Raw genomic sequence first — 16,852 nt, forward strand, 5'->3', positions numbered from 1 at the left:
GCTTTAAGAAGACTGCAGATGCTTACCGGAAGCCCGATTTTCCCATGGTCTCCTTTCTCACCAGGGTCTCCTGGTTGTCCAGGGAGACCAAGAGATCCCTGAGGTTGAAGAGAAATGAATAAAGTAAGGAATTAAACACATCTTTTATTCCTCTTATACAACTGCAATTTGCCAACGCTAACAATCTTTCGTTCCTTGAAGTACTTTTTATCTGTTTATAGTTACATTTAATGTTGTAAAGCATCAACGAGAGTTCCCCCTCTTGACTCGCAGTGCGAACAGTGCTGTGTTCGTGTTTTTGCATTTAGTTCTTATCATGTTTTGGATACAGTATATGAGGGATATGTTTTGATTTGAGTCTTGACTCCGCTCCTGTAGTGTTCTCACTTGGTTTCGGTTACTTCCTTGATTAGTTTATGTATTCACATTCTTCTATTTCCGTCTAATCACAAGGTCTTATCATGCTGCACGTCGATGAAGTTCTGTGGCATGTTTTCCCAGGTTTTGTTCATTTCCCCGATTTTTGTATTTTACCTCCCAGTTTTGATCCGTGCTTGTTACGATTATGCATTATCGCAGGTTATTTTCGTCTGCCTGTGCCTTGACCCACGCCATGGGCAAGAATAATGAATTTTGGATTTGCCCTAATAAGCATAACGTTGAGTTCGCCTGCTTCATCTCATCAGCGCACGTTCCAGAGACAGGTGATTTCCTGTTATCACTTACGCCATAGCAGCTATAAACCGTCGTTCCCTCATCAGCCTCTCTTTTCTTTTTCTTAATGAAAAAAAATATTCAGCTTGTCGTATTACTGGAAAAAAAAAAAAAAAACACGAAGACTTTCGGAAAACATAAACGTTAGACTTGAGAATTTCAACCGTGCAGTGGTATAAGGGGATTTAATATCAGATGCTTCATTCTTACAAATCTCATTTCTAAGAATGAAGAATATTATCATGCTACAGGACGGCAAAGAACTGTGTTTAATTAAGATGTGTGACGTTACCCTCATGCCTTTCTCTCCTGGAGGCCCTGAAGAACCAGGCTCTCCCTGTGGAAAAATAACCCACCACCATGAGTCAGGTATAAGAATGAGTCAGGTACATCGATGTGATATAGATGTGCATGAGTAACTATATATTTTTATATGCATTAGTGTGCGTATTTTGTGTTTGCCTTCTTGTATAAGTAAGTTTTCTCTCACCTGAAGTCCAGGGTCTCCTTTTGAGCCAGACAAACCCTAAAAAAAATAAAAAAAATAAATTATATATATATATATATATATATATATATATATATATATATATATATATATATATATATATATATATATATATATATATATAGAGAGAGAGAGAGAGAGAGAGAGAGAGAGAGAGAGAGAGTTTTCAGCAATTTGATGCCTATGTGATTACCATTCTAACACATTTCACTTTTGTTCATTCTGTCTGAGGCCTGAATCATTATACTTTACTAACAACCTTGGGAGATTTATTCAAGGTCTGGAATCTCTAATCAGACACCGATCTTGGAGCGAGACGTGCCCCTTTTTATAAATCACATCAGGCAGGTCTAGAGAAAATGAAAGTCTATTTTAACCAGCAAATAAATTCAAATAAATTCAAGTTGAAACTTAAAAAATATCATCAGCAGCCAAGAATGCACTACACACAAGCATACACACCTCTTCCATGGTTTACTTACATCTTTACCTCTTAGTCCAGGAGGTCCTGGGTTTCCTGAGAGACCCATGTTACCCTTTTCCCCTTTAAAGCCATCGTTGCCCTAAAGAAACACATGGCCATTTGAGACCTAAACAATCACTTATTCAGTATGAGACTATTTCTAGTATACTTCTGTCAGTGCCCTGGCTTGGAATGATCAAACTATTTTTTAAACCTTGTATGATACACGAAACACTATGACAATGATTTACTAAGTCCCTGAATAAGGAGGTTAAACGGAATGTGTAATCAACTAAATTGTGTTTGCGTGTGAGTGCATTTAGTGGGCATGCTGTGCGTAAATGATAATTGAATAATTATTCAGTCAGGTGCAAAGTATTTAACGGAGGGGTATTTAAATGAAGGTGCTAATTGTTCTCAAACGCTGTGATGAGTTTGGATCTTAATGAGACTCCTGTAAGAGTAAAACTGGAACTTGACACACATACGCATAAGCTCTTTAAACACTGTTGGAACTGGAATTGCAAACGACACAACTTTACTGCGGTAGTAATAATAAATAAATATAGCTGCAAGCGGTAATTAGGGGGGCCAAGCACCTTTTGGGCACACCCCTTAGAAGCTCAGAAGCCACTGGAACCATCCGCTCTTGTGCCTAAGGGGACCCCCCCCCATCCGCTCTTGTGCCTAAGGGGACCCCCCCCCCCCCCCATCCGCTCTTGTGCCTAAGGGGACCCCCCATCCCTCTTATCATCTCCATTCATCAAGAAGAATGATTCGATGTTCAGCAGTTCAAAAGTTATGAGTAGATTTACGAATACAAAGTGTGGTCTGAATATGTCCTACCATTAAGAAGAAATGTCCTCACTTCCTGTTTGGCAACTTCGCAGTCAAATTCATTTGTGCGTTCTGGACAAACTGTCCAGCATATCATAAATCTGAGAAACACAATCTGATGTGTTCCTTTTTTTTATATTGTCATACATATTCGGTGATGATTAGACATTCATAGCAGAAGACGTGAAAAACTTTAAATTGGTGGAAAATACAGACAGTTAACATCAAGCAATGAACATCGATGTACTCGGTGCTTGGCCCCCTAATTTTGAGAAAGCGCATTATTTTGAGATACTGAGACGAATTAAAGAAGATTACGCAAATCTAGTACTTTAATGCTTGTCTGATTGGAGTCATCTGCTCTCAGAATGATTTTCCCGTTTGACCTTCAGTAAATCAGGACTGATGAGTCTACGTAATCGGCCAGGTTTAGCAGCTGAAATAATTAATAATTAAAATGTTCTCATTTATAACCCGACGGGTAACAAAAATTTATTTACCTTAGGTCCAGGTTTCCCTGATAGTCCAACATTACCCTGCGCACAAATACACAAAGTTATTTCTACACCAATTCAGTCTACTGATTCAGCTTACAGGTTATTTCTTATTAATCACACTCACCCTCTCACCAGTCTCACCCTTAGGACCCGGCTGTCCAGGAATCCCAAAGCCAGGACTGCCCTTTAACAACCGCAGAAACGATAAGTCAATACACACGGTCGAAGCATTCCTTAATAAAGCGATCAGCAATTTGTGCACACAAACATGGCTTTACCTTTTCACCTTTGTCTCCTTGGACACCTTTAATTCCCTGAAGCCCAGGAGGTCCGACCGGACCGATATCCCCCTATAAGGCGGATACAAAACTTATCCTGTAATTTATTGATTTTATTTAATATATCTAATACCATCTAATAACTGCTATACAATATTGATGATACCTGTCCTATTTAAAAAAAAAAAAAAAAAAAAAAAAAAAAAAGACAAAGAAAAGAAAAACCTGTATTGTTACAATTTATCACAATATTGGTAGTATATCATCATATTGCTCAGCCCTAGTGCACTATTTGGGATGCAGCCATTTTAGTGTTTCACAGTGGTCAAATTATATTCTAAGGATAATTCACGATGTGATTACCCACAGTGCATTGTAAACCCAGCACACAACCAATGCACAGTACTTCTCATAATGCCTGACAAAGTCTCACAACGCAGAGAGATTTCCTTTTAGCACGCGATTTACTCGTCAGGATGGATACAGGAGCATCCAACTTCGTATATAATTATAAATCACAGTGTGTCTCCATACTGTAGGGAACTATGTTTGCCAGCACCACGTCGGGTGTGCCTTCGTCAGTGGATTTTCGTGGACGTCCACTTCTCCAGACGCTTCCAGTCTTTCTGAATAAGTTAATAACAGTGTCGTGTGCGATGCGCTTTCCATGTTTCCAGTTAAAATCCATCGGAACCTTGCGACAGCTTCCCGAGAAGCTATATATATATACATATATACACACATATATATATATACATACACTTTTAAAAAGTGTTCATTTCCCCTATGTAGGGAGACTTTCGGGACACCCTGTAATAAGTCAATACTTTTAATACTTTTTAATGACTTTTAATGCTAATGTATTTCTGTGGTTTCAATTTGTACCATCCGAATTGTTTACCTAATAGTCGGTTACGATAATGCGTTTCCGGAGCGCTCGCTACACACGGAGCTGTCTGAATTCAGTCCTCCGTCTCCCGAAATAGCGCTCTATATATACCAGTTTATATAGTAAACAACTAAACGGGTGAGTGAGAGAGTAATTTCAGCCACAGTGGCAGACACGGCGCATACAGAGAGAGAGCTGTGTTGTGCTTTGTTTTGTCTTGACACCAGAGCGGCTCTGCCTTTTCCCTTTTCTTATTCTTTTAAGAGCGCTTTCGGAGGCACGATAATAAGAGGAGTTAAAAATAACCGAATGAAATATTTTTGTAATCTGGACAGGCAGTTAAAACTACTGGCTTTGTGCTCACTGTGCTGAAGATTTTAAAACGTATCCTTAAATGCACTGCCTGTATAATACGTATCAGTGATGGAGACAGTTCTAGATAGAGATCTGGAGTGATATGGCTGCGACTACAACAGGAAATAGACATCATGTACAGAAATCTAATGCAGAATTATTGAACCTTTCCTTCTTAGGTCAAAGTGTGGGCTGAATTGTTGAGTTGTGTGTGAAAAACACATAAGTGTATTAGTAAAATGTAATAACAGTGGGACACAAATGGCACCAGAAGCATGAATCAACAGTGTTATGTTACTGGTATAGCGCTCTTACTCATCGCATCATTACTGCCAGTGTTGCTACATTACTGTCAGGCTTCTTCATGCTCTGAGTGTACAACATGTCAAGTCATACTTTTAATGAACATCACAAATCACACACTTGAACGCTGCGGCGAATTGAGACCTCAATCTAAACTCTGTATGGAGTGTAATTGCAGCCTTTCTTGAGAGTCATGTTCATCGACAAGCAGACCTCCGGGAGACTTTAGCTTCACGTCAATACCCCTCTTCACTTATTAACAGTGTATGAATCATCACAGAGACGGCCATGTTTCTTACTTTTATCAATATAGATGAAGGCGTCCCACGGGCAAAAAAAAAAAGAAAAAAGTAACTGCCATGTTTGATTAAGTTCAAGCAAAAACAAGCGCAGTGTGCGTGGGAGCCTCCTACAGATGGCCTACCTTTGCTTCAGAAGCGGTATCATCTCTTGAGGAGTCGCATCTCAGTCGAATTCGTTATTAGGATTGTAAATAACGCATCTGATGTTAGTTTATAACAATATTTATTTGAACGAAATCTTCCTTACCCGTGCGCCCTTTTTCCCAGGAGGTCCAAGTATCTGTGTAAGTAAAGAAGATTGAGTATCGAGTGAAAAATCTCTTATACGAGTGACAAATCAGTGTATTCGCATTGAATATTGAGTGAACCGTCTGTGTTATTAGTGACTGAAGTGATTTTGATCATGTTTACGCCTTTCGCAGGGTCTCCTGGTGCTCCGCGCTGTCCCTGTGAAACAGAACGAACTCTCAATACTTCTGGCATATTTGGAATACACTTGTATACCTCATACATGTAGGACAGGTGGAAATGTGGTTCTGTTACTTTTAATTGAAATACTACACCCAGATAGAACAGAAACATCTAGCCAATATTCGCCTGAGGTGTCCATTTCACTACTTATCAACATAGCATGCAGCCAGTTTGAGAAAAGTAACGTCAGACGTGGATAAATGATTAGCTAGTCCATTGGGCAAGTTAAAGATCTAGTGTGCTGCCCAGTCCCATGTTTTGGTTGGCGGTACACTAACTAGGCTAAAAAGTTATAGCTGAAGTTATATAATACCGCACGTCAAGCTAGTTAGCTAGTTCGAATGAATACAGGCTAACAGAAATAATCAAGTATATGATTATTAATAAGATTCTAATGTAGCACAGCAAATCATCAGCCAAAGTTTTGTTTGTGGTGTTCTGTCCTCGCATCGCATGCTAATGATATTATTAGAGTCCTGCTAATGTCTTTATTTTCTCTCAGGATGTCTGACTATGAGGTGACTGTGTTTGCTAGCAAGGAAGTTATATAAATTGTTGTACTGGCTAAGTTTCCATCCAAGTTAGGAATTTACCTTACGTAAAAAAAAAATTGGAATATCGCACTAAACATTCGCGAGTAAAGCAGCGGTTCCACCCCATGTGTTCAAGAGAGCAAAATCGCTACTTCCGTGGAAACTGGCGCATCTCGCTCTCCGGCGTTTTTACTTTTAATAGCCAATTTTCCAATCACATGGTTTGTTGAAGCAAAGTCACGTGACTTTTTGATGCGCATCGAGGAGTTGATACGGTAAATGTGTTTCCGTCGTAATTTATGCGCATTTTAAAAATAAAACAAGCTTCGTATGCGCATTTTGGAGATTTTATTGGCATCTGGTGTTTCCATCCAGCATTTTATTTTGAAGGCAATATCGCAAAATTCGCAGAAAAATACGTGGATGGAAACATAGCTATTGTTAGCCAGCCAGATCGAATGACGTGTGTGTAGCGCTGCAGGTGGTGGGATTCGGTAGCATGAAATCAAGTTGCAGCATTGAGGGGCGTCTCAGCAACACAAATCAGTCACGTTTAAACGCGCGTATCAAATGAAAACGTTTGTTTTGCGAAAGTCAATAAGGAGTTGGGATTATTCTCATATGATTATATACAATAGCCTGGAAACATAATCCAGGTTATTGATCTGTCCATTGCTGTACCTTCTAATCACATGCTGAGATCAACATTAAAGTTACTGAACTACTCTAGGGTGAATGGATCCGTAACAACGTGTTATTAATTAGCAAGCGGGATGCATGTAAATGATGCACATTGGGCCTGGATTTTCGATCTTTTAATAAAGTTGTGTGTAAATGTTTGTGTAAGGTAAGGCAAACTACAATTTTCAAGTGATTCAGAAAGACTGGTTTTCTTTGTATTTTCTCGCGTACGTATATTGTTCACCCGTAGAATGCAAAGCATGTTCCTGACCTAGCTCATTTGCATTTAGCGACGCCCACAAACGTCCATAAAAGGTCAAGCGCACAGAGAAGTGGGAGTTATTTTAATTGAGTTATTTTGACTCATTTCTATGCCAATAAAATTTTTTTAATAATATATAATATTAATAACACTAAGGGCGTGCTAAACGATTTTATCGTGCTAAACGATAAAATGAACGATTCATTTTATGGGATTGTGTTGGCTCACTTTCTTTTATTTTTTTACTAAATGTTCTGGATGGTACTCTGACCTAATGAACTAACACAAGGATGTGCTTTTGATAGAGAATCCATAGTTTTTCTATACTGTAATTCGCTCTGGATAAACGCTGTAAACGTAATTAAAATAAGTAATTTACACTCTACAGTATATTCCAGATATATATAAGTGAAGGAATCCATGCAAATGATATGATTTGAAGTTGATCAAAGCGAAGTTTTACGTTAGTTAGTGTTCAGGAGCACGAGTAGGATACGAACATTTTTCGTTGGAATGATTTACACATACATCTGTTTCTATCCAGCTTGATAAACAAAGCCCATGGCGTTGATGTTTGTGTGCTATCTGGTTAAGGAGAACATCATTACCGTGCAAAGCCGTCATAGGCTCATCCACATTAACATGATCTTTTACTCACAAAAAAGAAAAAAAAGAAAAAAAAATCACAAACGATTGTCAAAAAAAAAAAGTAGGGTTTTTTTTTTACAACAAACGTTGACATTCACCTCCTCACCCTTTGGTCCAACAGCTCCAGGCAGGCCCTAGTTTTAGAACAAACAGAATGCATGATCTCTTAAACATGATTAGTATTCAACGACTGCAAATGGCTTCAGGTGCTTTAAGGCTTAATGTGATGCAGATTCAACTTTTTTCTCCTTCTTCTCTCCTACACCAAAGCCTCCTCTTGACTCAGAAGTTCTGGGTGTGTAATTATTAATGTAAGACACGACAGATAACCAATCCAGTCATATATGTAGTAAAAGTCAGTAGAGTTTCATATTAAACTGACTCAAAGTTGATGTATAGAGGTGATTTCCATCAGCAGAGTTATAATGGAAAGATAAATAATTTATCATGACAATCAATGATACTAAAAACATCTCGATTAAATTCTTCTTCTTTTTTTTTTTTTATCAGGGTAAAGGCTCATCCAGGAATGTGAAGCATTTCAATTCATGCAGATCCACTGCAGATCGTGTAGTTAAATCTATGGGTTAAATCTACTAGTGACCCGAGAGAGAGAGAGAGAGAGAGAGGGAGAGAGAGAGAGAGAGGTATAGAGAAAAGTCTTTCCCCTCACTAATCATCTTCTTTAATTTCCCCAGGGTGCCCCAACCCATTCTCTCCTAATAGCATGCTGTATAACTGAAATAGCATCAGAGGACCAGACCTACTGTAGAGATGATTGCAGGAAAGAAAAGAATTTAAAAAAGGACATTATTGGGTGTCACAGATGTGTCCCGAACTATCTCTTAGCACATTTTTATCACTGTGAAGAGGGAGCAGTTTGTGGACCGATAAAATATTTGTAGACTTTTTTCGGGTCAGCGTATGTTAGCAATCTCAGACACTGACTTATAACGTAAAGTACACATGTTTCAGACACACCCTCAGTGTTCCATGTGTATACAAACCGTTCGGTTTATATTTGCTATCATTTTCATTCACTTTTGCCAAGTGAGACTCACCCTGGGGTCAGGTTTCACATTGTCCTGGGGACTGCGCTTAGTGTTACACCATCGCATCATTCCTGGTATTATTCACTCTCCGTAAAGGAAACAGCAGCTATGCAACCATACCTGATGAAGCCTTTAGACAGTCCATTATGTGTTCTGGACTAAAAGATTGTTTTTTCACAGGCTCCTGCTGCTGGATTGACTATGAAGAACTCGATAAGGGCAGTGGTGGCTCAATGGTTAAGGTGTTGGTCTACTGCTCAGAAGGTCATGAGTTCAAACCCCAGCACTGCCAAGCTGCCATTGTTGGGACCTTGAGCAAGGCCCTTAACCCTCAGTTGCTCAGATGTATAAATGAGATAAGTGGCTCTGGATAATGGTGTCTACCAAATAAAATAAATGAAAAGGTTCCACTTAAAGACTGACCTCATTAAGAGCGGAGTCCGTATCTATGCTACCTCAGACCCAGATGTTAACAGCCATTTTAGTATCCAGGAAGTAGAAGTGGAAATCTCAATTACCCTCAAACACAGAGTGTTCAGTCATGGCTTTTGGACTGGTAAATTCCCCGCCTTTGTTCCAGGGGTTCATTATTGAGCTTGTTATATATCATCTCTACATCCCGAGGAAAATATAATTAAACAAATTGTCAAGTTTAAGATAAATTCTTCCCTAGGTTACATCCTTTCTCAAGGACGGTGTATACATGAGGAGTGTACGGTTCAAGTCTTGAGTCGTAGAGAGTTTGTAGGACGCTACATGAGCAGTCAACATGACTCTACTTGCTTATGTTAGCAAACATGGCCGATCCTTTAGCGTAAATAGAAGAACGCCCCATAGCTGCTGGGGCGTCAAGCCAGACTGACCATAACGGAAGGTACTGAAGGATAGCAGGAGAAGAGTTATCAGTGTAAATAGTGGTTTCTTTCTTGTCGCTGCTGCGCTCTTTCCTGTCACAGTGAAGGCTTGAAAGTTTTTTCCCCCCAGTAAATATGTACATCATTAAAAAGTTCTGCAAGGAGAGAAGAGGAATAATAGGTAAAGAGTTCACTTACTGCTAATCCCTGATGTCCCATAGGCCCTATCTCTCCACGGACACCCTGTGACAACATGTGTGACAGTTTAAGTTAAAAATCAGTCATTTACACAGTAAATAATCTTTTCAGATTCTCACTGGAGGTCACTGGCAGAAACCTCAGAGATTCTAGTCTTGGGTTTAATCAGATATTTAAGAAAGCATTCATTTATTATAGTTGTATTAGTGCTTTAGTGTCACTCCGTTCTAATATATTGCGATATAACCTTATTGCCAAGAATTTATACAGATCTGATTTGTAGCTACGTACTAAACTGCTAACCTGCAGGGTGTCCCAGAAGTAATAGCACATTTATAGATTTTACAATAAGCAAGAAAATATATGACTAATGTACAAAACATAATATTTAAACACGGAACAAGAGGAACAAGAGTAAGAACATCAAAATAAAGAGACCATTAGAAATAATAACACATGCAAGTTATTGTGGTTACTGATTATTCTTTGGGACAAGGTTCATATTCAATGTCCGTTACACAATAATGAGAATATTGCCTTTAGTACGAAATAAAACACCGCTGTTATAAGGAAATAATCAAAATTGTAATTAATTAACAAACGGCACATCATGCTTTTAAAAACATTTATAGTTACGGTTATGAAACGTTCATGAGACAAGTTTAGATATTTCCTGCTATCACTTATGTTATAGCAGCTATAAACTGCTGATCCCTTACCGGCTTCTTTAATTTTTTTCTCGAAATTAATTAGATTTTTTTTTTAAAGTATTTTTTCACGTTACCAAGAACGAGAAAAAAAACACAAAATCCTCTGCCTTGAAGGCTTTCCCATGGATTATTGACTGTTACAAAGCTCTGCCACTGGAGACTCCTTACATAAATGTCAAATAAATGCCAATTAGCATACATCTTTTTTTGTTAAATAACAAATAAATACGTTTTTTTTTTTTTAATCCCTTAGACTTAGATTATGTGGAGCGTCCACATCCGCTAACAAAATCTCTGTGTTAGCTGTTACTATAGAAACGATAACTTATTAACATATTAGTAATGAGCACATTAATATAAACCTGTGATTCTACAGTGCTGTGCTTTAAGCAGCAACGGCACAGGATATTTGAGGAAATCTTTTGGAAGAAGAAACCGGCATGTAAATGAGGTGAAAATAATTGTTTGGTTGAAGGATGATTCCGTATATTACCTTGTCTCCTTGCTCCCCTTTCAAACCTCTTTTTCCCTAAAGACAGACAAAGGAAATCTGTAAGAAAACATATATGCAAAATGCTAATTTAGGGCAAAATGGTTCCTGCACATACCCTGAAGCCACTCGGTCCTGTCACTCCTTGAACTCCTTGCTCACCCTGTGAACATACCAAGCTTTTTTTTGTTTGTTTTCAAAGTATTATTGAATCAACCACATAATATAAGCACTGGTATGATGGTTACATGTTTACCTTTGGTCCAACTGGCCCTGGGAGCCCCATATTTCCCTGAAATCGGCAGAAAAGCAAGAAGTTTCAAAGCAACGCTACGTACACATCAGTATATTAGGTGTTTACCTGGAATTAGTGTAATACAAACCTTTTCACCAGGAGAACCCTGCAGACCTTGAACACCAGGAATTCCGACGCCATTTTCTCCCTACATAACAGACAAGAACGCTCACAGAAACCTGCGCTCTCCTTTAGCCAGACAAATCCAGAATTAAAACCATGCATTATCATGTCTAAGCGCCAACTCTGATGTGAAGTAAGGAGTTGGACTGAGAAGAGTATAACTAACTGCTTCACAATGGACCAATGAGGTGGAAGAAAGAAAAGTACTGTTTAACATTAGTAATATATAATTGCACACAAAAGGTATTTCAGGATTGATCTCGCTTGTCATTTGGACTGTGATATCACATCTATTCTATAATATTTGTACTCACTTTTTCACCTTTCCGTCCAGGAAGTCCAGGATTTCCATCTACTCCTATTGGTCCAGGTAAGCCTGCCTGACCCTTGTCCCCCAACACACAGAAAAAAAAATCCAGTATAATTTTGGTTTTAAAAGCTTACACCCTAGCTTGATACAGCAAATACAGAACATCTGCTATATACAGACTATATAAGAATTCACATTCATGTACATTGCGAAGTCTTGCCACCATGTCAGTTTATGTTTTCAGCTTTATTTCTAGTCACTGCTGGACCCCTGATGGATTTTCTCTTTGTGTCTCTTAGTGTTTCACTTTGGTTGTGATTTTGGATAGTGAACCTTGATACTGTTAATAAACCTCTGGCATATGAAGTCTCAAACCTCTTGAGCCTCAGCACTTCCTGTACGTTATCGCAGCTACAAACAGTCGTTCCCTCACCAGCCTCTCTTTTACACTTTTTCTAAATCTGTTTATACAGCCCTGTGAACGAGTTGTTACTATAGAAACGATAACATCCTGTATTAGAATGAGTGCATTAGTGTAAACTTTTGATTTGTCTTGCAGCCGAAACCGTCCAAGCTTACAGAAAACTTTGGACACCTGACCATCACACCTATATGTGGGTGTATCTGGAATGGGTTAGGGTTAGGATTAGGGTTTGGGGGGGGCGCTGTCGAGCGGGCAATGGAGTAGGTCGGGTTTTGTTTGAGCTCCCGTCGAACTTATGTGTTTTTTAAGTTAATGGACAAATTATGGACAAAGTTAGCCTCTGAGTAGAAAAAGCTTCTGAATCATTGATAAAATTTTTTAAAAAAAAAGAACTAACATTATCTCCAACTCCCCCTTTTTCTCCTTTGGGTCCTGGCTTCCCGCGCGGACCCTGAAGAAAAGAAAATCCGTTTAAAATCAACACTTTTTAACTAATTGTTCAATGATAGTACATTGTTGGGAAATGAACTCACTTTAAGGCCAGGCTCTCCAGTCTCACCCTGTAAAAGTAGACATGGAAAACAGGATCATATTTCTCAAACATAGCATTCTGATCATCAAAATGTACATTTCCCGCCAACTCCTACGTGGATCATCCAGGTAACGACGCACAGTATTAGGAATCGAGCGTACGTAAACTTTTGAACTGGTTCATTTGTGTAAATTCGGTTATTATTGTGTCTTCTGGGCTTTATGTAAACATCTGTTGTGTGAAATAGATTATTCAGGGCAGGACTAAATAAACAACAATGCAATTTTTATGATCCCTCATATTATTATTTTTTTTTAAATGAATCCTTGTGCAGATTCTACAAGGCGTATGTAAGCTTATGACCTTAACAGTATCACTTGTTTTTTTTTTTTTTTTTTTAAATTTGTTTAAAATCAATTTTACATACTGTATTCTCCTCATTAACTATAATGCACTGGTAATTGAAACAGGTTTTTAAAAGCATTAACCCTGTTGCAAAACTAATACAGTTTACTAATGTATATAAGTTTAAGATAATTTAAACACACACACACACACGAAAATATTACAGATGCAGTCTATTAAACAATTTTATTCTGGTGGTTTGGATGTTATCAAATAGCTTAATGCAAAAAAAAATCTAATGAAGTGCAAAAACCATCTTGAATATATTTCTCATTTTAAGATTATTTTAAATAACTATATAAAACGACATCAATAAATAAATAAATGTAACGTTTGTAAATGCGAAGAGGACAACGCGATTTTATCCTTTCTGATTTCTCATGCAGAGAAATTTATTCAAGAGGTTTTCAGTTGTTAGTATTTCATTTTTTTGAAAGATTTTGCTTACACAAAGTTAAACAGGTGGCCTCCTGTCTTCATTCACTGCAATTTCTTTAACACTGTTGACCTTTAAAGACCAAATATTTTGAGGTTTAAACCATTTACCTTTATAGAAGTGCCGGGAATGCCAGGTGATCCAGGCTGCCCTGGGAGTCCTGGAGGTCCTGAGACCCCTGGTACACCCGGAGGCCCCTGAGGACCCTGTTGTACAAAATAAATCAAATTAAATAAAATTCCCAAAAGATATGATTGTATTAATATAATCATATGGAAATGTGCAAGAGAAAGTGAAGAGCGGCGTCACAAAGGAATCATTTTAAATGAACCTACCGATGATCCTGGTTCTCCTTTACGACCCGGGACAACATCCATGCTTCCCATTACATACCCAGGTTCTCCCTGCAAAACAGATCAAATCTCATGATCGGTCAGTGCTACATTTCCACCTTAGGGCTTGGCAAATCCTAAATTTACAAGCTAGCTGACCAAGCGAGTAAAAGCTCCAGTGTTGAAACTTAACTGCCTAGGCTACAAATGGTTTACCTGCAGACCCTATGCTCACTGATGTTTTTTGTTTTTCGCACCGTTCTGTGTAAACTCTAGAGACTGCTGAGTGTGAAAATTCCAGGAGATCAACAGTTTATGGAATATTCAAACCAGGCCATCTGGTACCAACAAACAGGCCACGGTTAAAGTTACAGAGATCACACATTTTCTTCATTCTGATGTTTGATTTTATGCATTGTGCCGCTGCCACACGATTGGCTGACTGGATAACTGCATAAACGAGCAGGTGTACAGTTGTTCCTATTAAAGTGGATGCTGAGTGTAGAGTCAGGTCTATAAACGTCTATAGACGTCTACCACGAAATATCATAGTTATTAAATTAAATGAATGAAATAATGAATGCAGACGTACAGCTTTAATCTGAGGGTATCTAGGGCCGTATCAGGCGATCGGTGTAGGAACTGCAGCACTTTATATACGTGACCCCCCCCCCCCCCCCCTTTTTAAAGGTCGGATAATAAATGGATAAACTACGTAACAATCATAAATTAAGCAGAGGTTTTTAATCATCGCTTTTCCGTGCTTAGCGGATCTCCACTTATTAGCTCTGGTTTCCTCTGATTAAAAAGTTGCTTCTGCCAGGATTGCTTCCAGCTTCCAGCTGCTTTAGTTGCTCTGCCCTCTCATCCTCAATATTTTTTGCATTGCTTATGATTTGCTTCATAACGTCACACGATATTTAAATTCCTTAATTACGCAACAGTCTACACACGCATTTCCTACGGCGCTTGATGAAAAAGTGTTCTTCTGACTGTTAACTTTGCGCTTTTTGTCTGTCGCCAAGACTAAATATCATTCAGTAAATTCATTTGCAGATGTAAAGAAAAGCAAGAGTAAGAAAAGCTCTTGTGATTTAGCTAAATGTTTTAACTCGGATAAAAGGAAAAATCACCAACGTTTTGACCACAGACCAATGAATATCTGCCCACAGGCTGCATTTGGACCTGGGGCCGGACTCTGGCCACCTCTGGCCTAAAAGCTTTGTGTTTCTTTTTTTAGCTGAGAAGATTTGCCTGAGGCGTAGGAACGGAGATGATTGCAATGCACTTCACTGCTTCTTATTCTCTGTGTGAACTGTCGTTCCTGCTGCCTTCAGGTCGTCCTGCAACTCTTTTTCGAGTGACTGCTCGCTTCTCTCTTACCTTCCCAATCGTTAGTCTGAGAGAGCGCTGTGAAATCTTGCGTAGCGCACATACCCAGGGACCATTAGTTGTGGTTTCATGAACTTTCCACTTGCATAACATTGAACCTTTACTGTGACTCTGTAGCTTTTTCCGTTCAAGTGTTGTTTAATGATGTTGTCCCTGAGAACAAGCTCCTTCTTCACCTTCACCATGATTGCTACTTAATGCATGACATCTTCCCAACCAATGGCAATGTTTTAATGACAACAGGTGCACTTGGCACAAGAACGTTGTTTTTTTTTTTTTGGCAGAAAAAATGAACTGTTTCCTGTACCACATTTAGTACCGGCTAACTACAATATGTTTTGCTGGTAAGTAGCAACTAGGACAGATATCAGACTGTAAGTAAAACTTACCCTCTCCCCTCGCTGACCTTTTGGTCCTGTAATGCCAGGTGGTCCCTGTAAACATGCCAAAGGAAACAACGTGTATTTGGAGCATGAAATGGAAAATAAATAAACAAACAAATAAAATTGACCAGAATTATTCCTTGCTTCAGCTCTTTAGGTGATTCATACTTGCAATTCACAATGACTTATTAAGTTACATCGACTCCAGATATATTGATCACACCGGTGTGACCAGATAAAGCAATGGGTTATTAGATGGTTTAGAAATATTTTTAAGGAAGGGAACATGAAATATTTACCATATCTCCAGGAATACCAGGAGGGCCCTGTGGAGCAATTATTCATACCACATCATATGCCATAAAGTATATACAATATTTCATTTTGGTAATTTCCCAAAGTTAGTGAAAACATGATGACTCAGTGTTCTCATTTGACTGGTCAGTGCTTTACCCTCAGTCCAGCAGAACCAGGAGGTCCAGTTCGACCTGGTCGTCCTGGTACCCCAGGTATGCCATCTGTCCCAGGAAGACCCTGGACAAATTAATAAATGTTATACAGTACATCGTTTAGTATTGTATATATTGCTTACCCATTTTATCTCTTAATTAGAAAATGTTTTATTTGTTTAGTTCAGTATAGTGTTCATTTAATTGTATTGTATATCAAACCCTGATTCACAGATTATTTACAATAATAGATTATCTATAGATTTATTACACAGACCAAACAAACATGTCTGTGGATCTTCTAACAGATAATTATTTTAATAAGGCAGCAACTTTAATGTGCCTCCTTTAAAAAAAAAAAAAAAAAAAATTAATAATAGTTTGCTAATAAGTGAACAGTACCATCCGAGTCACATAACAACCAATATATCTGAAAGGAATAATAATAACGGCAGTACATCTTTTAATCAAATCTCACAACAAACAAGCTGCAACCAAATCCCATGATTAAAATCTCTGGACATAATGATATTTAAATACAGCGGGGGGAAATAAGTATTGGACGCGGCAACATTTTTTTCAGTAAGTATATTTCCAATGAAGCTATTCACATGAAATCTTCACCAGACATCAGCATTAACTCGAGAAATCCACACACATAAAGAATTCACAACATTAAAGTCCATAAATGAAGTTATGTGTGATAAAGCGGAATGACACGGGAAAA

The 16,852-nt window shown here is 38.4% G+C and overlaps 1 protein-coding gene across 12 annotated transcripts in view; it reads right to left on the reverse strand.

Annotated features, from left to right (window-relative positions):
* The window catches only part of col7a1l (collagen type VII alpha 1-like), a 120,284-nt gene that overhangs the window by 41,020 nt on the left and 62,412 nt on the right, over nt 1–16,852 (reverse strand). For all 12 annotated transcript variants that reach the window (XM_017494700.3, XM_047162108.2, XM_017494699.3 and 9 more), the window contains 23 exons: nt 16,130–16,210; nt 15,976–16,002; nt 15,683–15,727; nt 13,905–13,973; nt 13,680–13,775; nt 12,730–12,756; nt 12,594–12,647; nt 11,777–11,848; nt 11,428–11,487; nt 11,301–11,336; nt 11,163–11,207; nt 11,048–11,083; nt 9,845–9,889; nt 7,839–7,874; nt 5,557–5,592; nt 5,393–5,425; nt 3,298–3,369; nt 3,144–3,203; nt 3,023–3,058; nt 1,705–1,785; nt 1,205–1,240; nt 1,007–1,051; nt 27–98 (listed from right to left, as the gene is read on the reverse strand). In XM_017494700.3, the coding sequence (XP_017350189.1) occupies nt 27–98; nt 1,007–1,051; nt 1,205–1,240; nt 1,705–1,785; nt 3,023–3,058; nt 3,144–3,203; nt 3,298–3,369; nt 5,393–5,425; nt 5,557–5,592; nt 7,839–7,874; nt 9,845–9,889; nt 11,048–11,083; nt 11,163–11,207; nt 11,301–11,336; nt 11,428–11,487; nt 11,777–11,848; nt 12,594–12,647; nt 12,730–12,756; nt 13,680–13,775; nt 13,905–13,973; nt 15,683–15,727; nt 15,976–16,002; nt 16,130–16,210 (1,200 nt within the window). The remainder of the gene's footprint in view (nt 1–26; nt 99–1,006; nt 1,052–1,204; nt 1,241–1,704; nt 1,786–3,022; nt 3,059–3,143; nt 3,204–3,297; nt 3,370–5,392; nt 5,426–5,556; nt 5,593–7,838; nt 7,875–9,844; nt 9,890–11,047; nt 11,084–11,162; nt 11,208–11,300; nt 11,337–11,427; nt 11,488–11,776; nt 11,849–12,593; nt 12,648–12,729; nt 12,757–13,679; nt 13,776–13,904; nt 13,974–15,682; nt 15,728–15,975; nt 16,003–16,129; nt 16,211–16,852) is intronic.

This window comes from Ictalurus punctatus, chromosome 19 (assembly GCF_001660625.3).
Source record: "Ictalurus punctatus breed USDA103 chromosome 19, Coco_2.0, whole genome shotgun sequence".
Classification (NCBI taxonomy): domain Eukaryota; kingdom Metazoa; phylum Chordata; class Actinopteri; order Siluriformes; family Ictaluridae; genus Ictalurus; species Ictalurus punctatus.